At 51.8% G+C, this 24,251-nt stretch overlaps 1 protein-coding gene across 4 annotated transcripts in view; it reads left to right on the top strand.

The window, feature by feature from the left end:
• RYR3 (ryanodine receptor 3) overlaps window positions 1-24,251 on the top strand; it is a 2,047,168-nt gene that overhangs the window by 1,517,159 nt on the left and 505,758 nt on the right. For all 4 annotated transcript variants that reach the window (XM_085627314.1, XM_085627313.1, XM_085627312.1 and 1 more), the window contains 3 exons: window positions 16,661-16,708; window positions 17,624-17,723; window positions 21,943-22,022. In XM_085627314.1, coding sequence (XP_085483440.1) covers window positions 16,661-16,708; window positions 17,624-17,723; window positions 21,943-22,022 — 228 coding nt within the window. The remainder of the gene's footprint in view (window positions 1-16,660; window positions 16,709-17,623; window positions 17,724-21,942; window positions 22,023-24,251) is intronic.

Genomic DNA, 24,251 nt, shown 5'->3' with positions numbered 1-24,251 from the left:
CGCGAAGCCAGGAACCTTGGGGAGGTCACCATCGAGAACGCTGTGGTGATGTTCTTCCCAGACTACACTGCAAAAGTTCAAGGACAGAGACGCTCCTTCCTGGCTGTCAAGCGGAGGCTGCGTGAAGCAAACCTAAAGTACTCGCTACTTTTCCCGGCTAAACTACGAGTCGTGCTGCGTGACAAGACGCACTTCTTTATGAACCCTGAGGAGGTTGCGGCCTGGCTGGATGGAGGTATGCCTGACGCGCCGCGAAGGGCGCCGGGAGCCAACGCGATGACACAGTCCAGGGGCCCGGGGGGCGACGCCGCCGACGATCATCCACGCCACCGCTACACGGGGAGGCAGTACGCCACTCCCCGCCGGCGGATCTGGTCCAACAAGAACAACAAGATGCTTTACGCAGAGTGGCGGAAATCAGCAACTCCCCGGCGCCGTCGCTCCACCTGGGTGCCAGCCCAGTAGCGTCTTCTACAGATGACGAGGCAATATATGGGTTGCCGGATACGCAGAGCTCTGGGGGACCCCCGGAGGTCACACCCCAGACTGTGGATCTCTTTGGTTGATGGCGGCTGGCCCTGACTGCTGCCCCCTACATAATGAGAACCTGCCAGGGCTCCTGCCTGACTGCCCCGCTTGGCCCTGGGGCTGTCCTGGAGCTGACAACGCTCACACTGCCGCTGCCCTGGGGAACCGAAATGCGGCGCTGGCCACTGTAAGTACTTTACCTACTTGTTTGTTTGCGGCTCATGCACCTCCGCTGCGGACGCGGGGGGAGCACCCTGCCGCGACCCGCTGCCGGCCCGCAGCAACTTGACCTGCCTAGGAGGAGGGGGCTCACACCCCCCCCGACACTCTTTTACATCCCAGACTGATACCTGAACGTATAGCTGCCGCGGCATGACATGGGAGACGCTGGGCGTCCGCTGGCCAGTGGGGGCTTGCGTGCAGCACCCGGGAGGGGCACTGGGCACGCCCGTAACTGCATTGTTTTGTTTCCTGTTTGAACGCAACCACAAGCACCCCCTTAGACTGTATAGTTCGCGAGCTCACTTGAGTGTTTGGACGGCGACCTGTTGTGTGGCCGACCTTTTGGTATTTGGACTTTGTTGCCATGTTAAGGCTTTTTGTATTCCCCCTGTTCCCTACCCCAATACCCTGTTGGAGATCATGGTACTGCGAATATGACACCTATGACAGTTGCACGGCTGGGACGGGCTGCAGGAGCTGGGGGGTCTCTGACCGGGGGTCCACACCTTGGGAGGAGGGATGGCACGCAGGCACGAGTAGCTGACATGACTGATATACACATATGCACCTGGAACGTCAGGGGAATGCACACGCCAACCAGACGCTATCAAATCTACTCTTACCTAAAGCGCCATCGCATCAACATAGCACTACTCCAAGAGACCCATTTGAACGGTGCCGAGGTGCAGGCGCTGCGCCGTCGATGGCGGGGGCAGCTTTACGCTACGGAGTACTCCTCCTATGCGCGTGGCACGCTGATATGGATCCGCCCTGGGACTCCCTGGGTAACTACGGAGGTGGCGGTGGATGGGGAGGGCAGATATGCGGCTGCGCAGGGCAGATTAGATGGCCAGCCTCTCACGCTAGTGTCCCTCTATTCCCCCAATGTAGATCAGGGCGGCTTTCTGGCGCGAATCTCACAGGTCATGGCACCATGGCACGCAACCTCGTGGATAATAGGGGGCGATTACAATTGCACACTAGATACAGCGCTGGACCGCTCCTTCCCACCCCCCGCTAATGCCTCTACGCGGGGAGCCACAAAAGCGTTGCTGGAGTGGGCTGTGCAGTGGGACCTACATGATGTCTGGCGGCAACGCAACCCGGGGGCGCGGACGTACTCTTATTACTCCGGCGCTCACGACTTGCACGTCCGCCTGGACAGGTTCATGGTTTCCGCTGCCCTCCTACCCCACGTGACGGACACACAATACATGGGCCGCACGCACTCGGACCACAACCCACACTTCATGTCGTTGGCCTGGGCGCACCCGCACCCTCCTGTCCCCACTTGGCGCTTGCAGCCTGCGCTGCTACTAGACGCGGCTTTCCGAGATAACTTGCTCACATGCATTGCGCAGTACTTCGAGGACAACGCTGGCACGGCGTCAACTCCACAGACGGAATGGGACGCCTTTAAGGTGGTACTCAGGGGACATTGCCTACGCGCACAGGGGCACATAAGGCTCCAATTGGAGAGGGACCTGACCAGATTGGAGTTGGACTTACTGCCACGGGAGGAGGGGGCTGTGGCTGGCGACGGGGGTCCGCTACATGAGGCCCGCGCAGAGCACACACGTCTCCTAGAGCGGCTCCGGAACATAAACTATGCCGCGCACTCGGCGAGGACGCATCACCTGGGCGACAGACCTGGCAAACTTTTAGCGTGGCTCATCTCCCAGGAGACCCGCTCGACGGAAGGGGGGGACTTAGTGTACACGCAAACCGGTATTCACGAAGCCTTCACGACTCATTATGCAGGGCTGTATCGCTCCCGCTTGGCGGCTCCTCCTATGGCTATTGCTGCCTACCTCTCCCCCCTGCCAATGCCGCACCTGACTATTGCGCAACAGGACGAACTAGGTGCCCCCCTGGAACCTGATGAGCTCCGGGAAGCCATCTTTAACCTGTCAAATGGTAAAACGCCGGGTCCGGATGGACTGCCGGCCGAGATGTACAAGGCCGGTTCGGATATTCTCATTCCGGAGCTGCTGAAGATGTACACCGCGGCAGCGGAGACTGCCGCCCTGCCCCCCACATTAAATGAAGCCACGCTGGTCTCTATTCTCAAACCGGGCAAAGATGGCGCACAGGTGGGCTCTTATCGCCCATTGGCACTCCTGAACACAGATTATAAAATCTTGGCTTCTACCTTGGCTAAACGACTGGCCCCCCATGTGCCCACCTTAGTACACCGTGACCAGAACGGCTTCGTCCCCACGCGCCACACTTCATTTAACATACGCCGCTTCTTCCGGGTGCAGGAGTACGCTACACGGCAGTGGCCGCGAGCGGGATGCCTCATATTGGATCTAGAGAAGGCTTTTGATTCTGTGGAGTGGCCGTACCTGCGGGCGGTTACAGAGAAATATCGACTGGGGGGAGGATACCAGACTATGATTGGCCTGCTCTACAGCAGACCGACGGTCCGGGTTCGCACGGGTCGCCTCATCTCGGACACCATCCGGGTCTGCAGGGGCACCCGCCAGGGCTGCCCGTTGTCGCCACTGCTGTTCTCACTGGCCATGGAGCCATTGGCCACGACCCTCAGAGCACACGGGCTGGAGTGGGGAATCCCGCTGGCGGATGGAATACACGCTGTGTCACTGTATGCAGACGATTTGCTACTGTACGTCAGGGACATAACCGCCATCCCTGCCTCCCTCGCTGGCGATTTCCACACTTTTGAAGAAATATCGGGCCTCAGGGTTAACTGGGCCAAGTCGGGGGCGTACCCCTTTAACCCTGATGTACAGGAATGTGACATCCGGCTGGGGGGAGACAGGCTACAGTGGCATCCCACCACTTTCCGATACCTCGGGATCCAAATCTACCGCACACCGGCGGATGTCTTGGAAGGGAACATTTGCCGAGCGATCGCTTCTATCCGAGCGCAAATTAACTTTTGGAATACCCTACCCCTGAACGTGCCCAGCCGTGTGGCGCTAGCCAAAATGATTGTGCTACCTCGCCTCCTCTACTACTTCGCGAACATGCCTCTGTATGTGCCCGTCAGGCTCTTTCGAGACCTAGAGGCACTGCTCCGCTCGCTCATCTGGAACAAGGGAAGGCCACGAGTGGCGCTGACTAAATTATATATGCCCACAGACTCGGGGGGTCTGGCGGTTCCTAATCTGGAGCTGTACTACCTCGCAGCGCAGATGCAATGGGTGGCGGGATGGCTGAGCGGCTAACACCTCGAAGACACGGCCACACATACGGCTACATGGACACAAACGCGCGTTAATGCGCTGTTCCATCCGATAACCCGCGCATCCTGCCCCTCCCAGATCCACCTGGCAGTGGCGCGCAGATGCTTTCTGAGGAGCCTTCGTCTCACGCGCGCTACGAAACCTTATGCCCCTAGCATACCACTTTTGGGTATGCCCAGCCCGACGGGGCAGCTCACGGAGACTCGCTTAGCTGGCTGGGACCAAGCGGGAGTGGACACGCTGAGCGATCTATATGCTGATGGCGCACTGCTCACGTTCGCCAACCTGTCTGAAGACTCGACCCTCCCGGCGGGGCAGTTCCTCCTACATGCTTCCATTCTGCGCACACTCACGGCTTCCTGGGGTGACATGACAGATGAGCCTCCGACACACACCTTTATGCAATACCTACACGTTATGGGCCATGGCGCGCACGTCGTACACTGGCTGGCGCAGGCGCTACAGACGCTCTCGCAGCCATCCACAATAGCATTGAGGGAGCGCTGGGCGGCGGACAGGGGAAGAGACTGGACGGACAAGGAATGGGTGATGATACTGGCCGGCCCAACGAACATCCCACGCAACCCCCGCTTTAAGCTTATACAGTACTACGTTCTGCAGCGCGCATACCTCACCCCTGATAAAATTAACAGATATTTCGCGAGGACAGACGCAACCTGCCCACGCTGCTCCTTGCCGGGAGCGGACCTTTTACACATGCTATGGCACTGCCCGGAGATACAGGCCTACTGGGGCGCGGTGCTGTCACTGCTCGCGCACGGTGCAGATGGGCGGCTCCCGCACACATGGGAAACTTGCATTCTAGGACTCTACAGGCGCACGAAAGACAATAAGGTGCAGGCACGCTTTTGGGACATGGGTCTCATCACGGCCAAACGCATGATTACCAAGCACTGGAAAGCAGCAGCTTCCCCGCAAGTACGCCACTGGAGAACCTCCTTTGTTAATTGGGCGCAAGCGGAGAGCGCGGTGCTCCTTCGCGAGGAAACGGCAGGGCTCCGGAAGTTCCCCATCGCACACCTCTGGGACACTCTCCTTGGGACATTCCAGGGAGCTTGCCGGGATAGGGGGATAACCTGAATTCCTGAGATATGTTGCACCCCCGCTGGCGGGGCAGCGCCGGCCCTGGGGCTGCTGGGAGGACGACTCTTATCTCCCCCCCCCCCCTTTTTGCCCCTGCTTGCCCCTGACGACCTGGGGATGCTGATGGGCGGGTGCGGACGCGGACACTAGGGAATCTCGACTTCCCTGAAGGCCCTCTGTCTCTTTTGTTCCCCTCTCCTGACTTGCGACCCCCCACGCGCATCGCGCGGTCCTGCCGAGCCCAACCTGACAGCCAATGACCCTCCTGCTCTGCCGCAGACCGATCTCCACCCCCCCCCCTCTTCACTCCCCCTCTCCCCCTCAGCCCTGTTTGAGTTTATGACCTTAACCCTAGCACATACTCTTGCTATGCATACACGGGATAGATAAGGACTATGATGCTGCATACCAGGCTCGCCAACTCTATGCGCTGCCATATGTGTAGCTGTGAGCTATACTGGGTTATCCTTGCCGCGCTGCGGCCCGCACTCTGAGCGCGTTGCTGGCGTTTGTCCACCCGGAGGCCTCTACATTCTGGGGACATGGTGACGTCCGCTGGGTCACTGACTTGGGGCCTGGGTGGCAGCCGGCATAGCTGTGGAGTGGGCTAGGTCACAGCGCCATCCTCTACCGTTGATAGCCTGCACCTGAGACACCTCTAAAACTAAAAAGCACATACGTAACATTCCGTGCCTGCTCCCTTCACAACGCACACACCCCCCCTTCCGCGCGCATGTCATCCTGAATAATGCCGCCGGACCTCCGGGTTGTCGGCTAAATGGCTGTGTTCTTATCTCTGGAAATGTACACTTTATTTAACTGCTTTGCCATATGGACGGGGAATGTGCGTTGTAAGATGGCATAAATGTGCACAATAAAGGTTTTCAAAAAAAAAAAATGGAAAGGTAAGAGCGAATCATGCAGTAGCTCTCAAGAGACAAAGACACTGCACACAAGGGTACTGTCAAGAATTTTCAAAAGAGGGGCCGGGTTAGCAAATATATTCTCTCCGCCAATATATAATCTTCTAGATTAGAAACATTCATCAACCGAAGTGAAATATTCCCGGGTGGAGCATTGGATACCATGCATCTAAAGGTAATCTCGCCACAAGACAGATACCCAGAGTTTGAAATTTGTGAAGCACCAAAAGCATTTTTTACACGGGCACACTGGTAGGTAGCGCTTACTTTTTCTTAGCCTTGTGAAAGAAGTGTGCAGATATCAGTAGAGGTTCTTGGCTCGATGCCTCCACTGGAGGTAAGGGCCTCACACCTTGTTCTTCGGGAATGCTTAACTAGCCAGTGGCATCAGTTCCAGAGAAACTGGGGCGATCTGATGAGGCTGTCACAGAGGCAGTGCACAGAAATGGATGCACAGCAAGGTCAATCATAGTAACTAATGCCTGGCCTCCTCAGTTATGTTTCAGGTTTGTCCCTGCTGGGATGGGGAGTGCACCAACGGTAAATAACAAATGTCCGTGCAACAGAATAAAAATGCATTCAACAACATTTTAAATCAGTCTGTTTGACACTCATGTACCTTCGGTGATTGCTACTACTGGCAGCGATGACAGTCGAAGCAGGCAAGACCACAGCCATGTTTTATCTGCAAATGCAAGGAAGAGAAGCAAGCTCACATTTGTGATGTGGTGAACAGTATTCTTTTAATAGTACGGCATTTACCTCTACCATTTTATTCAATTTCATAGTGTTGTGAATAGCAGGTGTTACTTTGAGCTAACTCGCGGGGACTCATGTTACCTGGGAAAAATGAAAGTTCAAGCTGACTCTAGGGATTTGCTCTTGTGACATCATTTGATCACGGAGCACACTTACAGGCTAGGCAAGCAGTCCAGTAAGGGTGAAGGTAAGTGATGGCTAAAGGTCTTACCTGGCAGTGAAGGGCAGAAAAAAGGACATTACACTTTCCACCCTAACTAACTGATATACCCTTCTTCTGACGGCCCCTCTTCCATCGGTCCGCCCGACACATGAAGCTTTCCATCAATAGACCTGATGGAGGCAATGGAGTACCCTGTCCGCCACACTCTCAATTTGGTCCTCACTTTCACAGCTGGATCCACTATCTCCAACCACCTGAACATACACTGCTGGCTTCCTATCTGCAGACATATTTCTTTCACAACTCTCTGCATTCCTCATTGTGCCATGCACAAAGCTGGTCCCTCCTACAGGACAGACGCATACCCTACTCCCTCAGGGACCCTCTTTATTCCAGCCACGCTATTATACTACAATGCAGGAGGCAGCTCCTTCCATGTTTGGCAGGTAAACACTGGAACAATCTTCCTTTCTCATGATCTGCCTTAACTGACCACCATACTTTTCGTTGTCAATTAAAAACTTTCCTTTTTTCAGCTGTCATTCAGTAACTGTATTCAGGTGATGTTATTTCTTCAGACTTACCCTTTCCCCCGGCGCCAGGACACCCTTGGATGCTTTAGAAATATTTAAATAAATGACCCCAAACCTCCCAAGATCTTATAACTGTGTGGTAGTCTTCTCTGTGGCACAATAATCCGAGAAGAGCCCACATTTCGGAAATTAAAGTTACCATTAAAGTCATTCCTCTATAGATGACTCGTATGTGGCCCAGGTAGTTTTGATTAAACATGGGATCTGCATATCTTCCCTTTTGCCTTTAATCTTCTCCCTGTTACCTGCTCATACCTCCCTCTCTTTCACACGCGCATGCTCAGGAACCCCTAGTTCTGCTGCTTCCCCATGACCACTCTCCCCGCCGCTGGCACATCTACAGCTACAAGTAGCTCCTTCGGCTGTTAATGACAGCCTTGCGGGTACAGTAGTGTATGTCAAGGAAGACATGTAATCCTCTTTTGAGGTTGTTGGACGCCTGACTGATGTGAGTGAAGGGAGAGTGGCTACTCCAGTACTGCCTGCATGCTTTATCACATGGGGTATGCTGAACAGGAAGAGTGTCTGCTCCTGTACCCTCTCATGCTCTATCTCAATCAGTAATCTTTTATCAGTCAGTAATCTTATAAAGTGTAACTACTCACCTATAAGGGTCTCAAGGCACTGAGTGTGCGGGGGGTGGAGGGGGTGGATCTGTGGGTCAGTCGAAGAGCTAGGTCTTGTGGTCCTTCCTGAATTGTGGCAGCGATGGTGATTGCCTGAGGTGCAGAGGCAGGGAGTCCCAAGTATTCGCAGCGAGGTAGGAGAAGGATCTTCCTCCAGGCGTGGTCTTGCGGATCCGTGGGATGGTGGCCAGGGCCAGTTGGGCTAAGCAGAGATGTCTAGTGCGAGTGTAAAGGGATGGGTGATGCTGTGGAAGGGACAGTGTCTATTTCAGTACCGCCTGCATGCTTTCTCTCATGGATGATGCTGTAGAAGGGGGAGTGTCTACTGCTATACCCCGTCATGCTTTATTTCATGGGTGATGCTGTGGAAGGGAAGGTGTCTGCTCCAATACCACCTGCATGCTTTATCTCATGGCTTATGCTCCATAGAAGGGAGAGTGTCTACTCCTGTAACACCTGCATGCTTTATCTCATGGGTGATGCTGTGGAAGAGACAGTGTCTGCTTCAGTACCACCTGCATGCTTTATCTCATGGGTGATGCTGCGGAAGTGAGAGTGTGCGGACCAGTGCCCCCTGCATGCTTTATCTCATGGGTGATGCTGCGGAAGGGAGAGTGGCTTCTCCAGTGCTGCCTGCATGCTTTATTTCTTGGGTAATGCTACGGGAGGGAGAGTGTCTCCTCCAGTACCCCCTGCATACTTTATCTCATGGTTGATGCTGCGGGAAGGAGAGTGTCTGCTCCAGTAACGCCTGCATGCTTTATTTCATGGGTGATGCTGCGGATGAGAGTGCGTCTGCTACAGTACCACCTGTATGCTTTATCTCATGGGTGAGTCTGTGGACAGGAGAGTGTGTGGACCAATGCCCCCTGCATGCTTTATCTCATGGGTGATGCTCTGCAAGAGACAGTGTCTGCTTCAGTACCACCTGCATGCTTTATCTCATGGGTGATGCTGCGGGAGGGAGAGTGTCTCCTCCAGTACCCCCTGCATACTTTATCTCATGGTTGATGCTGCGGGAAGGAGAGTGTCTGCTCCAGTAACACCTGCATGCTTTATTTCATGGGTGATGCTGCAGATGAGAGTGTGTCTGCTACAGTACCACCTGTATGCTTTATCTCATGGGTGAGTCTGTGGACCGGAGAGTGTGTGGACCAATGCCCTCTGCATGCTTTATCTCATGGGTGATGCTGAGGAAGGGAGAGTGTGTGGACCAGTGCCCCCTGTATGCTTTATCTCATGGGTGGTGCTGTGGACGGGAGAGTGTCTGCTCCAGTGCCCCCTGCATGCTTTATCTCATGGGTGATGCTGACAAAGGGAGAGTGTGTGGACCAGTGCCCCCTGCATGCTTTATCTCATGGGTGATGCTGCGGAAGGGAGAGTGTCTGCTCCAGTAACACCTGCATGCTTTATTTCATGGGTGATGCTGCAGATGAGAGTGTGTCTGCTACAGTACCACCTGTATGCTTTATCTCATGGGTGAGTCTGTGGACCGGAGAGTGTGTGGACCAATGCCCTCTGCATGCTTTATCTCATGGGTGATGCTGAGGAAGGGAGAGTGTGTGGACCAGTGCCCCCTGTATGCTTTATCTCATGGGTGGTGCTGTGGACGGGAGAGTGTCTGCTCCAGTGCCCCCTGCATGCTTTATCTCATGGGTGATGCTGACAAAGGGAGAGTGTGTGGACCAGTGCCCCCTGCATGCTTTATCTCATGGGTGATGCTGCGGAAGGGAGAGTGTCTGCTACAGTACCCCCTGCATGCTTTATCTCATGGGTGACGCTGCGAAAGAGAGAGTGTCTGCTCCAATACCCCGTGCATGCTTTATCTCATGGGTGATGCTGTGGAAGGGAGAGTGTCTGCTCCAGTACCACCTGTATGCTTTATCTCATGGGTGAGTCTGTGGACGGGAGAGTGTCTGCTCCAGCGCCCCATGCATGCTTCATCTCATGGGTGATGCTGTGGAAGGGAGTGTGTGGACCTGTGCCCCGTGCATGCTTTATCTCATGGGTGATGCTGCGGAAGGGAGAGTGTGTGGACCAGTGCCCCCTGCATGCTTTATCTCATGGGCGATGCTGAGGAAGGGAGAGTGTGTGGACCAGTGCTCCCTGTATGCTTCATCTCATGGGTGATGCTGAGGAAGGGAGAGTGTGTGGACCAGTGCCCCCTGCATGCTTTCTCTCATGGGTGATGCTGAGGAAGGGAGAGTGTGTGGACCAGTGCCCCCTGCATGCTTTATCTCAAGAGTGATGCTGAGGAAGGGAGAGTGTGTGGACCAGTGCCCCCTGCATGCTTTATCTCATGGGTGATGCTGCGGAAGGGAGAGTGGCTTCTCCAGTGCTGCCTGCATGCTTTATTTCTTGGGTAATGCTACGGGAGGGAGAGTGTCTCCTCCAGTACCCCCTACATACTTTATCTCATGGTTGATGCTGCGGGAAGGAGAGTGTCTGCTCCAGTAACGCCTGCATGCTTTATTTCATGGGTGATGCTGCGGATGAGAGTGCGTCTGCTACAGTACCACCTGTATGCTTTATCTCATGGGTGAGTCTGTGGACAGGAGAGTGTGTGGACCAATGCCCCCTGCATGCTTTATCTCATGGGTGATGCTGTGCAAGAGACAGTGTCTGCTTCAGTACCACCTGCATGCTTTATCTCATGGGTGATGCTGCGGGAGGGAGAGTGTCTCCTCCAGTACCCCCTGCATACTTTATCTCATGGTTGATGCTGCGGGAAGGAGAGTGTCTGCTCCAGTAACACCTGCATGCTTTATTTCATGGGTGATGCTGCAGATGAGAGTGTGTCTGCTACAGTACCACCTGTATGCTTTATCTCATGGGTGAGTCTGTGGACCGGAGAGTGTGTGGACCAATGCCCTCTGCATGCTTTATCTCATGGGTGATGCTGAGGAAGGGAGAGTGTGTGGACCAGTGCCCCCTGTATGCTTTATCTCATGGGTGGTGCTGTGGACGGGAGAGTGTCTGCTCCAGTGCCCCCTGCATGCTTTATCTCATGGGTGATGCTGACAAAGGGAGAGTGTGTGGACCAGTACCCCCTACATGCTTTATCTCATGGGTGATGCAGCGGAAGGGAGAGTGTCTGCTACAGTACCCCCTGCATGCTTTATCTCATGGGTGACGCTGCGAAAGAGAGAGTGTCTGCTCCAATACCCCGTGCATGCTTTATCTCATGGGTGATGCTGTGGAAGGGAGAGTGTCTGCTCCAGTACCACCTGTATGCTTTATCTCATGGGTGAGTCTGTGGACGGGAGAGTGTCTGCTCCAGCGCCCCATGCATGCTTCATCTCATGGGTGATGCTGTGGAAGGGAGTGTGTGGACCTGTGCCCCCTGCATGCTTTATCTCATGGGTGATGCTGCGGAAGGGAGAGTGTGTGGACCAGTGCCCCCTGCATGCTTTATCTCATGGGCGATGCTGAGGAAGGGAGAGTGTGTGGACCAGTGCTCCCTGTATGCTTCATCTCATGGGTGATGCTGAGGAAGGGAGAGTGTGTGGACCAGAGCCCCCTGCATGCTTTCTCTCATGGGTGATGCTGAGGAAGGGAGAGTGTGTGGACCAGTGCCCCCTGCATGCTTTATCTCAAGAGTGATGCTGAGGAAGGGAGAGTGTGTGGACCAGTGCCCCCTGCATGCTTTATCTCATGGGCGATGCTGTGGAAGAGACAGTGTCTGCTTCAGTACCACCTGCATGCTTTATCTCATGGGTGATGTTGCAGAAGGGAGAGTGTCTGCAACAGTACCCCTGCATGCTTTGTCTCCTGGGCGATGCTGAGAAAGGGAGAGTGTCTGCTCCAGTGCCCCCTGCATGCTTTATCTCATGGGCGATGCTGAGGAAGGGAGAGTGTGTGGACCAGTGCTCCCTGTATGCTTCATCTCATGGGTGATGCTGAGGAAGGGAGAGTGTGTGGACCAGTGCCCCCTGCATGCTTTCTCTCATGGGTGATGCTGAGGAAGGGAGAGTGTGTGGACCAGTGCCCCCTGCATGCTTTATCTCAAGAGTGATGCTGAGGAAGGGAGAGTGTGTGGACCAGTGCCCCCTGCATGCTTTATCTCATGGGTGATGCTGCGGAAGGGAGAGTGGCTTCTCCAGTGCTGCCTGCATGCTTTATTTCTTGGGTAATGCTACGGGAGGGAGAGTGTCTCCTCCAGTACCCCCTACATACTTTATCTCATGGTTGATGCTGCGGGAAGGAGAGTGTCTGCTCCAGTAACGCCTGCATGCTTTATTTCATGGGTGATGCTGCGGATGAGAGTGTGTCTGCTACAGTACCACCTGTATGCTTTATCTCATGGGTGAGTCTGTGGAGAGGAGAGTGTGTGGACCAATGCTCCCTGCATGCTTTATCTCATGGGTGATGCTGAGGAAGGGAGAGTGTGTGGACCAGTGCCCCATGTATGCTTTATCTCATGGGTGGTGCTGTGGACGGGAGAGTGTCTGCTCCAGTGCCCCCTGCATGCTTTATCTCATGGGTGATGCTGACAAAGGGAGAGTGTGTGGACCAGTGCCCCCTGCATGCTTTATCTCATGGGTGATGCTGCGGAAGGGAGTGTCTGCTACAGTACCCCCTGCATGCTTTATCTCATGGGTGACGCTGCGAAAGAGAGAGTGTCTGCTCCAATACCCCGTGCATGCTTTATCTCATGGGTGATGCTGTGGAAGGGAGAGTGTCTGCTCCAGTACCACCTGTATGCTTTATCTCATGGGTGAGTCTGTGGACGGGAGAGTGTCTGCTCCAGCGCCCCATGCATGCTTCATCTCATGGGTGATGCTGTGGAAGGGAGTGTGTGGACCTGTGCCCCCTGCATGCTTTATCTCATGGGTGATGCTGCGGAAGGGAGAGTGTGTGGACCAGTGCCCCCTGCATGCTTTATCTCATGGGTGATGCTGCGGAAGGGAGAGTGTGTGGACCAGTGCCCCCTGCATGCTTTATCTCATGGGCGATGCTGAGGAAGGGAGAGTGTGTGGACCAGTGCTCCCTGTATGCCTCATCTCATGGGTGATGCTGAGGAAGGGAGAGTGTGTGGACCAGAGCCCCCTGCATGCTTTCTCTCATGGGTGATGCTGAGGAAGGGAGAGTGTGTGGACCAGTGCCCCCTGCATGCTTTATCTCAAGAGTGATGCTGAGGAAGGGAGAGTGTGTGGACCAGTGCCCCCTGCATGCTTTATCTCATGGGCGATGCTGTGGAAGAGACAGTGTCTGCTTCAGTACCACCTGCATGCTTTATCTCATGGGTGATGCAGTGGAAGAGAAAGAGTCTGCTTCAGTACCACCTGCATGCTTTATCTCATGGGTGATGTTGCAGAAGGGAGAGTGTCTGCAACAGTACCCCTGCATGCTTTGTCTCCTGGGCGATGCTGAGAAAGGGAGAGTGTCTGCTCCAGTGCCCCCTGCATGCTTTATCTCATGGGCGATGCTGTGGAAGGGAGAGTGTGTGGACCAGTGCTCCCTGCATGCTTTATCTCATGGGTGATGCTGTGGAAGGGAGAGTGTGTGGACCAGTGCCCCCTGCATGCTTTATCTCATGGGTGATGCTGGCGAAGGGAGAATGTGTGGACCAGTGCTCTATGCATGCTTTATCTCATGGGTGATGCTGTGGAAGGGAGAGTGTGTGGACCAGGGCCCCCTGCATGCTTTATCTCATGGGTGATGCTGAGGAAGGGAGAGTTTGTGGACCAGTGCTCCCTGCATGCTTTATCTCATGGGCGATGCTGCGGAAGGGAGAGTGTGTGGACCAGTGCCCCCTGCATGCTTTATCTCATGGGTGATGCTGACGAAGGGAGTATGTGTGGACCAGTGCTCCATGCATGCTTTACCTCATGGGCGATGCTGCGGAAGGGAGAGTGTGTGGACCAGTGCCCCCTGCATGCTTTATCTCATGGGTGATGCTGACGAAGGGAGAATGTGTGGACCAGTTCCCCCTGCATCTTTATCTCATGGGTGATGCTGTGGAACGGAGAGTGTGTGGACCAGTGCTCCATGCATGCTTTATCTCATGGGTGATGCTGTGGAACGGAGAGTGTGTGGACTAGTGCCCCCTGCATGTTTATCTCATGGGTGATGCTGAGGAAGGGAGAGTGTGTGGACCAGTGCCCCCTACATGCTTTATCTCATGGGTGATGCTGTGGAACGGAGAGTGTGTGGACCAGTGCCCCTTGCATGCTTTATCTCATGGGTGATGCTGCGGAAGGGAGAGTGTGTCGACCAGTGCCCCTTGCATGCTTTATCTCATGGGCGATGCTGCGGAAGGGAGAGTGTGTGGACCAGTGCCCCCTGCATGCTTTATCTCATGGGCGATGCTGCGGAAGGGAGAGTGTGTGGACCAGTGCCCCCTGCATGCTTTATCCCCTGGGTGATGCTGAGGAAGGGAGAGTGTGTGGGCCAGTGCTCCATGCATGCTTTATCTCATGGGTGATGCTGTGGAACGGAGAATGTGTGGACCAGTGCCCCCTGCATGCTTTATCTCATGGGTGATGCTGTGGAAGGGAGAATGTGTGGACCAGTGCTCCATGCATGCTTTATCTCATGGGCGATGCTGCGGAACGGAGAGTGTGTGGACCAGTGCCCCCTGCATGCTTTATCTCATGGGCGATGCTGCGGAAGGGAGAGTGTGTGGATCAGTGCCCCCTGCATCTTTATCTCATGGGCGATGCTGCGGAAGGGAGAGTGTGTGGACTAGCGCCCCCTGCATGCTTTATCTCATGGGTGATGCCGAGGAAGGGAGAGTGTGTGGACCAGTGCCCCCTGCATGCTTTATCTCATGGGTGATGCTGTGGAACGGAGAGTGTGTGGACCAGTGTCCCCTGCATGCTTTATCTCATGGGCGATGCTGTGGAAGGGAGAGTGTGTGGACCAGTGCCCCCGCATGCTTTATCTCATGGGCGATGCTGCGGAAGGGAGAGTGTGTGGATCAGTGCCCTCTGCACTGCATCTTTATCTCATGGGCGATGCTGCGGAAGGGAGAGTGTGTGGACTAGTGCCCCCTGCATGCTTTATCTCATGGGTGATGCCGAGGAAGGGAGAGTGTGTGGACCAGTGCTCCATGCATGCTTTATCTCATGGGTGATGCTGTGGAACGGAGAGTGTGTGGACCAGTGCCCCCCTGCATGCTTTATTTCATGGGCGATGCTGCGGAAGGGAGAGTGTGTGGACCAGTGCCCCCTGCATGCTTTATCTCCTGGGTGATGCTGAGGAAGGGAGAGTGTGTGGGCCAGTGCTCCATGCATGCTTTATCTCATGGGTGTGCTGTGGAATGGAGAGTGTGTGGACCAGTGCTCCCTGCATGCTTTATCTCATGGGTGATGCTGTGGAAGGGAGAATGTGTGGACCAGTGCTCCATGCATCCTTTATGTCATGGGCGATGCTGCGGAAGGGAGAGTGTGTGGATCAGTGCCCCCTGCATCTTTATCTCATGGGCGATGCTGCGGAAGGGAGAGTGTGTGGACCAGTGCCCCTTGCATGCTTTATCTCATGGGTGATGCTGAGGAAGGGAGAGTGTGTGGGCCAGTGCTGCATGCATGCTTTATCTCATGGGTGATGCTGTGGAAGGGAGAGTGTATGGGCCAGTGCTCCATGCATGCTTTATCTCATGGGTGATGCTGTGGAAGGGAGAATGTGTGGACCAGTGCTCCATGCATGCTTTATCTCATGGGCGATGCTGCGGAAGGGAGAGTGTGTGGATCAGTGCCCCCTGCATCTTTATCTCATGGGCGATGCTGCGGAAGGGAAAGTGTGTGGACTAGTGCCCCCTGCATGCTTTATCTCATGGGTGATGGCGAGGAAGGGAGAGTGTGTTGGCCAGTGCCCCCTGCATGCTTTATCTCATGGGTGATGCTGAGGAAGGGAGAGTGTGTGGGCCAATGCTCCATGCATGCTTTGTCTCATGGGTGATGCTGTGGAACGGCTGTGGAACGAAGAGTGTAAGGACCAGTGCCCCCTGCATGCTTTATCTCATGGGTGATGCTGTGGAAGGGAAAATGTGTGGACCAGTGCTCCATGCATGCTTTATCTCATGGGCGATGCTGCGGAACGGAGAGTGTGTGGACCAGTGCCCCCTGCATGCTTTATCTCATGGGCGATGCTGCGGAAGGGAGAGTGTGTGGATCAGTGCCCCCTGCATGCTTTATCTCATGGGTGATGCCGAGGAAGGGAGAGTGTGTGGACCAGTGCCCCCTGCATGCTTAATCTCATGGGTGATGCGGTGGAACGGAGAGTGTGTGGACTAGTGCCCCTGCATCTTTATCTCATGGGTGATGCTGTGGAACAGAGAGTGTGTGGACCAGTGCCCCCTGCATGCTTTATCTCATGGGCGATGCTGCGGAAGGGAGAGTGTGTGGACCAGTGCCCCCTGCATGCTTTATCTCATGGGTGATGCTGTGCCCCAGAGATTGAACATCCTCTAATACTTTGGTAACTTCTGAGCGAGTCCGACAAATCAGGGTGTTGGTTGTGGCTGTCATGAATACTGTGTACCTGAAAACGTGCCTGAAATGTCTCTTTTTTCCTGAATTGACCATAGAGCTGCCAGAGCGAGGAAGAGGATGAAGAAAAAGAGAAGACATTTGAAGTAAGTGTAACGCGTGGCCTTGCACTACACTCTGTCCCTCAGTGTCAGCATACCTCCCCCACTGACCCTACCCCAGCCCCGCAAGCATCAGTCTTACCTCTGCCATATCACAAAGCCGGTGTCGTAGAACTCCGACTTCACCACAGTCGTGAACCAACAAATTGTAATCCAACTAAAGCTGTGTGCTTTATGGCAGAGAACACCGTCTGATTGCTACACAATTGCTGTAAAAGCATTGTCCCCAAGAATCATTGTTTGTTTCTGTTTTTGTTTTGTTCTGCTCTCTTTTCTAGTCTGTCTCTTCAGCCTCCCCCCCCCTTCTTTTCTCCTTTTTTCGCTTTCGACCATGCTCTGTTTGATTGTCTTTTATTTTGAGTACTGTAGTGTTTGCCTCTGAATTCTGTGCCAAAAACACTGGATGCAAAAACAATTGTGCTTTTAGCTGACGCCTTCATCCTCAGTCTTTTTGCAACCTCAGTAGCATGGTAGGATGTTCTGTAACTGGTGATTAAACGAAAACAGGGCAACACAAATTGATCTTTTTTCATACCTTTTGTTGCCTGATCATAAATAGAACTGCTTAATCTCGGTGTCTGTATTTGATTGTCTCCCTAATGTCACAGTGCAGCGTTTTGATACACCTGGGGCCCGATTTCATTTTGTAAAGCCATAAACAAATTACAGCAGTAAAAGCAGATGTTGAATACCAGTGAACGCGCTGGGCCAGCAAAGCACTGACTTTCCTTTTTCTATCTTTTGAATTCGGAGAACTGGTAATCCGAGGGTGGTTATTGCTGCCATCCACACAGTCCTTTAATTCGGCGTCCATTGTGCACTCTAATCGGCACCGTGAGTAGGGGTGGTGAGGGTAGTTCTTCTTCTGTCTTGATGCCTCCTGTGTTTTTTCGCCCACAGGAGAAAGAGATGGAGAAGCAGAAGACCCTTTACCAGCAGGCGCGTCTGCACGACCGGGGGGCTGCGGAGATGGTGCTGCAGATGATCAGTGCAAGCAAAGGTAGGGGGGGAGCCTGCACGGGAGAAGGCCCGGCAAGAGCAGCCCTTTTCATTGTACTTCTGCTGGACTTGACTTCCGGACGGGTGTGCACATGAACATCCGTGCTTGCCCACTTATGCATTCCCAAATCCAAAATTTATAAAAGCGTCTTGTGCATTTGGTGAAGGGACTGAACCAGGACTCTGAAAAACATTTTTCGCATCTGCAAACTTTTGCAGGCCTCCTCATTTTTGCATTTCACTGAGTTTCCAAAGTTCTCTGATTTCGGCTCGCATTCACCTGTACATTTGTTAGGCCCATTTCGAGATTCCTTTCAGTCCAATTGAACTCAGCCAAGGTGGACAATGATTTTATTGCTCACTGGTCTTCCATAGAAGATGCAATCAGCTTTAAAGTGCCCGTCCTTCCCAGCCCCACTGATGTCTGATTGTATTAAGCACCTTTGCGGTCTCTCACATGATGCCCTGAAGCTCTGGCAATGCTGCGATGAGCGCAGCTCTTTGTCGAGAGCAACAACACATCGTTGGACCCAAGACGTCACCTCATTCGGAGGATGGGCACCACACTGTCGCTCCAGGACCCCCCAGCCGGCACCGCCATGCTGCAGAGTGTGGATTATTGCTAAGACTCCCTGTTTGCCGTTTTCACGGATTTTTACAGACAAATACAGACAGAAACAGTGGTGGCTGGTGACATTTGAAAGTGGCGTAAACGTTCTGTCTGAGTACACAGCGGCGAGCGAGTGCAGCAAGTGAGCCCAAACAACTTAAGGAGGGTTCGGGGTTTTTCCCCGCGAAAATTTTGAAAAAAGAGTGGGTAAATGGTGCATTTTTAAGCAAATTTGAGAAGCAAGAAGGTTAATAAAGCAATTGTGAAAGTGCAGCTATTACATTAATAAAGGGATGTCATATAACAACATGTAGATAGAAATGTTTCTGAAGCTAGGCCCTGCCAGTGCCACGAACCTCTAAGCAATATACCATCCAGCAGGGCTTAGCGTCAGAAACATTTCTATCGTTAGGTTTCTGAAGCTTGGCCCAGTGCTGGCACTCAGTGAACGTGCAAATGAAATACATGAGTCCAAAATACAGCCAGATTTCAGTTGCCAGGGGAGCACGGAGACACATCAACCAACGGTTTAAGGGGAAACGCTCAGCAGGGTGCCGGCAAACCCCATGAGTGCTGACGGCTTCTATTTTTATATCTGACAAACTCACATGACTGTACTTCAATTTCTTTAGCAAGGTGGTTTTACAGTATGTTTAGGTCGCAGGTGTCTGTTGACTTTGGTCATGTGGCAACGAGCATCGCACTTGATTAACCTCCTGAGGCTCCAAAGGGAATTACTGAGTGCGGAAGGCGAATTAGAGGACTACCACACCATTAAGACACACATTAGACATTCAACTCAGCAGGCATTCCCCCACACATGTATGCACTTCTGCTGTGACGCATTTTAACTTTGACCTCCTACCACTAATTCCTTCCCAAATCACTTTCTTTTTCGCTTTGTTGCGAGAGAGAGGATGGGGTGGACCTGCCGACTTTTGAGCTATGGAACCAAGTCTCGGTTTCGGTTCAACATCTGTGATTATGAGGCAATTCACTTAATCTCCCCATGCCGTAGAAAAATGAATGCGCTGTTGTGTATTGTAACCGGCGCTCATGTAAAGTGCGCCAATACCGTCCCGCAATGTCAAACTGCAAAAATTAAATAAGTGCAGCAATGATGTGCTTTGTTGCACCAGAAAGGGGCGGTTAGGTTTGTAGAAAGCACGTGCCCTGAGTGCTAAACTATGAAACTCTTCCAGCGACAGAAGAAGGCCATTCGTCTGCCTACACATGAGAGCAGCACAGGACAACGTCTTGCCCACAGTCCTCGATATGAGGAAATGCGGCATAACTAGATTTACAGTCTACGGTTCAAAGAAGCAGTCGCGACTCGCGGCACTTAATATTCGGGGGGGTCACGCGGGTGTTGGGGGGGTCGCGCGGGTGTTGGAGGGGGGAGGGGGGGGGGAGATGTGAAAAGTAACTTACCTGACCGGGTCTGCCTCTGCTGCTCGGCCGGGTCCGGGTCTGCCTCTGCTGCTCGGCCGGGTCCCGCGCCGCCACCTGCGCCGCCTCTGCTGCTTTCAAACACAGGAACAGGCATGCTGCTCCCTCCCCTCCTGTGAAGGCAGCGTTGTGATTGGCGCTGAGCCCCGGGCAGCGCCCAGCCGGGCACCAGTAGGGACGCCATTTTCTCTATGTAGGCTGCATGCAGCCTACATAGAGGAAACGCACATGACGCATGACTGCTTTGGTCGGCCCCCAGGGCCAACCAAGCAGTCTGGGCACTTAGAGTGGTGCAAGCCACTCCTCTCTGACCCGCTCACATGCCCGCCCCAACCAGGCAATCCCTCCCACCCACCCCATACCAGGCATACCCCTGACATCTGCTTTCTCGCAGCGCGAGAAGCAGGAAATAAAATGGTATTTTAAATACCGTTTTATTTTCTGTTTCTGGCGCAGCGAGAAAGCAGTAGGGTGGCGCCCCAACGCCCTAATGGAGCGGCCGCCACTGGACAGAAAATAATTTATTTTCCTGGGTGTTTATTTTAAAATGTGGATAAAAAAGGAAATTGGATTGCTGTTTGAGTGAATCAAAATATTGTCTGCCATGACTGTCAGTCCACTAGCTGTGCAGATTAACGGGTAAAGGGGTAAAAAAGGAAATACATTTTAATAAAAAGGCTTAAACAGCAGTAGATATGCACAAGATTGATACTGAAATTTGCATATTTTCATAGAAGTGTATTGATTCATCTTCTGCTGGTATTCATATCATTGCAACCTGGCAGGCATTCCAGCTTGGGTGCCTATTAATCAGATAAATAAATGTGGAAATTCTATAGTTTTAGCTTAATTTTTTCACAAACCCCAAAATAAATATGGATAAATAAAAATAAATTTAGAAGAAAGTATTTATGGATAAATACGGTAATGTAAAAAACAAATTACTATAAACCAGGAACCCTAATTATTATAAATGCATATTTTCTCATGCGCATATGAAAATACACATGCTGGACTCTGCTGTCATTCCCGAAATTCACCTTCCTTGTGCTGGTGACACGGTGAGCGCCCACATCCTTCTGTGTGCACTGGCTGACTGGCTGGGTTACATTACACGTTGTCTTTACCAAACTATGACAAATCACCCAGTATGTTTCTCTTAATAATGATGTTCACCAAAAGTTGCCTTTATATGTATTCATAACAACTCAATCCTGAGACTTGAAATCTACGATGTTCTGTCTTGGTACCCTGCCACAAATTACCCAAAAAAGAAAGAATGTCTCCGAAGGGTTTACACACGGGAATGTAGATTTAATTTAACAAATAAAACACTTTTAATATTCGTGAATTATGCTAAAATTAGAAAGCTTTGCCTTCTTCAGGACAGCAATCACTTTATGAGGGTTGATGTACTGAATTTGATTCGCGTATTTGGGTCAGACTTTTTAGTTTCCTTCTGCCTCGTATCAAAAGCCATGCTCGCGAGAGAGCGCGAGAGACCCAACAGAAAGCAATGGAGAGATAAAGGGAGAGCAGAAGAGAGAGAGCGAGAAAGAAAAAGGGAGCGAGAGCACAAAAGAGAGAGCGCAAATGAGAGAGAGGTGGAAAACTAGAGAGAAAGAGATGGGTGGACTGGAGGGGTGCTGATAGGCCTACTCCATTGGGTACGAGAACCACACTGGCCTCCTTTGATCAGCAATGAATCTTACGCATGGGGGTCCAAGAACGACTGCTAGAAGTGGCAAGGAAGACATGAGAAGAACGCTTTTACTGTCTGGCAGGGCGAAGAGAGGTGTCTTTGCGTAATCCCACTCCACTTGGGTATTACTGCCTGGCAGGAACATTTTGCTGCTGATTTTGTCGAGGGTAATTGTTCTGTAATGAAGGTCAGGGAGTTTTAAACATATGTAGAGAGAGCTCAGTCAGGACCTCAGTAAGGCTGGAAATGACACCACGGTGGGAGAGGCAAATTAAAAAAATTCACATAGAAAATCTATTCTTGTGACTTCAGCCGCCTGTTTTATTGGACATCGAACACGTCTGCTAAGGAAGTGGCTGTAATGAATAAGGAGCTGTGGGTTCTTTTTAGCAGGTGAATGATGGGAATTCATTTGGCAGTGTTTTGCTCAGAGTCTTATGATCTGCCTTGTTCCTGCAGGTGAAATGAGCCCCATGGTGGTGGAAACACTAAAGCTCGGTATCTCCATTCTCAACGGTGGCAACACGGTCGTCCAACAGGTATGACCTCCTCTCTCTTTAATTCTAGTTTCTTTTCTATCTTTCCATTTTTATTGTCTTTTTATGTGCGTTTGTACTTTTATAAATGAAGTTTTCATTGTGGTTTTTCTTTTATGTCTTTTTTATTCTGATTCACAATTCTGTGTAATTTGTTATTTATTTGTCATTTGTCTTTATTTTTTTATTGTATTTTCTCCTTTTTTCTTTGTCAATCATCTGTATGTCATTCAAAATTTTTGTATTTTTTTGCTCTCCTATTTTCCTTTTATTCTTTTGACTTCTTTCTTTATTTTTGTCATGACCTTCTGTTCTCACAAGCTGTTTTTGTTTTGTGTTTCATTCATTTAACTTGCCATACGTTTTCTTATATTTATGTTTCTTTCCTTGCTTGTTTACAGTTTCAATATTTACTTTCTCCTTCTTATTTGGCTGTCTTTATCCGGTCTTTTTGTTTGACAGCTTTAGGTTTTTTAATTACTTGTGTGTTTTGCTTGATTCTGATACATTTTTCTTGTTTGCTACCTTTTATGTCATGTCACCGTTGTCTTTTACACCATGCTTTCTTTTCTACTACTTTCCTTTTTATCCTGTTCAATTTGTTCTCCGTCTTTGGATTTTCATAGATCCACATGCTTGAATCATGCCCTACCATCGACCAAGGGGGGTCCCACATTATCTTTAAAATATCAGTGTAATATTAAACATAGTCTGAAAAGACTTTAAACATTACATTGTCACTTTAGTAACCCAACCACCTCCTTGAAAAAGATTCAAACTTCAGCCAGTGAGGGAAGGTCATAGTAAACACTATTCTCCAGTATTTGGGGTGTCTTTCATAGATTCACATGCCTGAATCATTCCCCGTCGTCGGAGTGGGAGTCCCACGGTACATAAAAAAGCAATAATTATGCATATACCAAACAAAAAACCCTGGTAACCTGAACCAGGAAGTAAAGTAGCCTAAGCTACCAGGGAAAAAACTTCCACAGCTATGACTATCACTGTCATTATATACAGTCCAAACTGCAGCCAATCAGGCGACAGCACCCACCAGAATGTTCTCCTCAGAGGCTCAGGCTGTCAGATTTTCTACCGCACGTCGTGTGAAGGGAGTCTCCCTGAGCTCTGCTCAGTTCTTCAAGTTTCTGCTGTTTCTACAACTTCTAGGATGTCAACTACAAAGAAATCACTCTTCAGATCTTGTGAGTCCTGCGGAAAGCTTAGGCTTTTTTCTGAAGACCCTCACAAAAAATGCATCTATTGCCTCTATCCTGATCATGAGGTGAAGGAGTGCAAGATTTGCCGCACCTTCTCTCAAAAGACCTTAAGGGATAGGGAAGGACGCCTTCTTCTGTGGCTACAGAAGCTTAAGGATAAAGATGCTCCTTTATCAGAGATAGAAACTGCCTCTGGATCCTCTATCTCGTCCAGAAAAAGGGTGGCTGAGGAAGAATCTTCTTCTACTGGGGCAAAGGTGTTGAAGAGAGCCCAGTCTGTTAAGGGCTTGGGGCAGTCTTCGTCTTCATCTAAGAAGACATCTCCACCTTCAGGATCCAAGCCCTCTACGCCCCCTAGGAAAGCGGGAAAAACCCAGCCAGCTAAGAGTTTTCCTGACAAGAAATCACCTCAGGTGAGATTGCCGTCGTCGACGGCGACGTCGACGGCAGTGGCGTCGACAGTTATTATCATCGACGCGATTTCAACGTCGACGATTACATTCTCGTCGCCGAGACCTACAATGATAATGTCAACAGCTTCATCGCCGTCGACGCTGGTTTCGGTGAGTGTAAAACCCATCTCGTCGACGAGGGAAGTGTCATCTGTCGTCTCCGTTCCGTTGACGGTAAGAATCAAGAAGCTGGCTCCGCCGACTACTTCGTCGACGCCTACTCCGTCGACGAAGATTGTGGCACCGTCGACAGTGGCTCCGCCGACGAAGAATACCTCGTCGACGAAGAAAACCCCGTCGACGAAGATGGACGCGTCGACGCCCTCGTCGACGAAGACGACCTCGTCGACGAAGCTTGCCCCGTCGACGGCATCGTCGTTGGCGAAGGTTGTCCCATCGTCGACGGATGCCATCTCATCGACGAAAACAGCCTCGTCGTCGAAAATGGCTTTAACGTCAGGATTGGTTCCGTCGACACGAGTGTTACCACCTTCTCTATCTACCTGCATGGATATGCAGGTATGGACTGCGACTCCGTCGTCTGTCGTGTCTGATCAAAA

This window comes from Triturus cristatus, chromosome 9, assembly GCF_964204655.1.
Source record: "Triturus cristatus chromosome 9, aTriCri1.1, whole genome shotgun sequence".
NCBI classification, from domain to species: Eukaryota; Metazoa; Chordata; class Amphibia; order Caudata; family Salamandridae; genus Triturus; species Triturus cristatus.
Note: the sequence above shows the minus strand (reverse complement) of the source record. Positions and strands in the feature narration are given on the sequence as shown.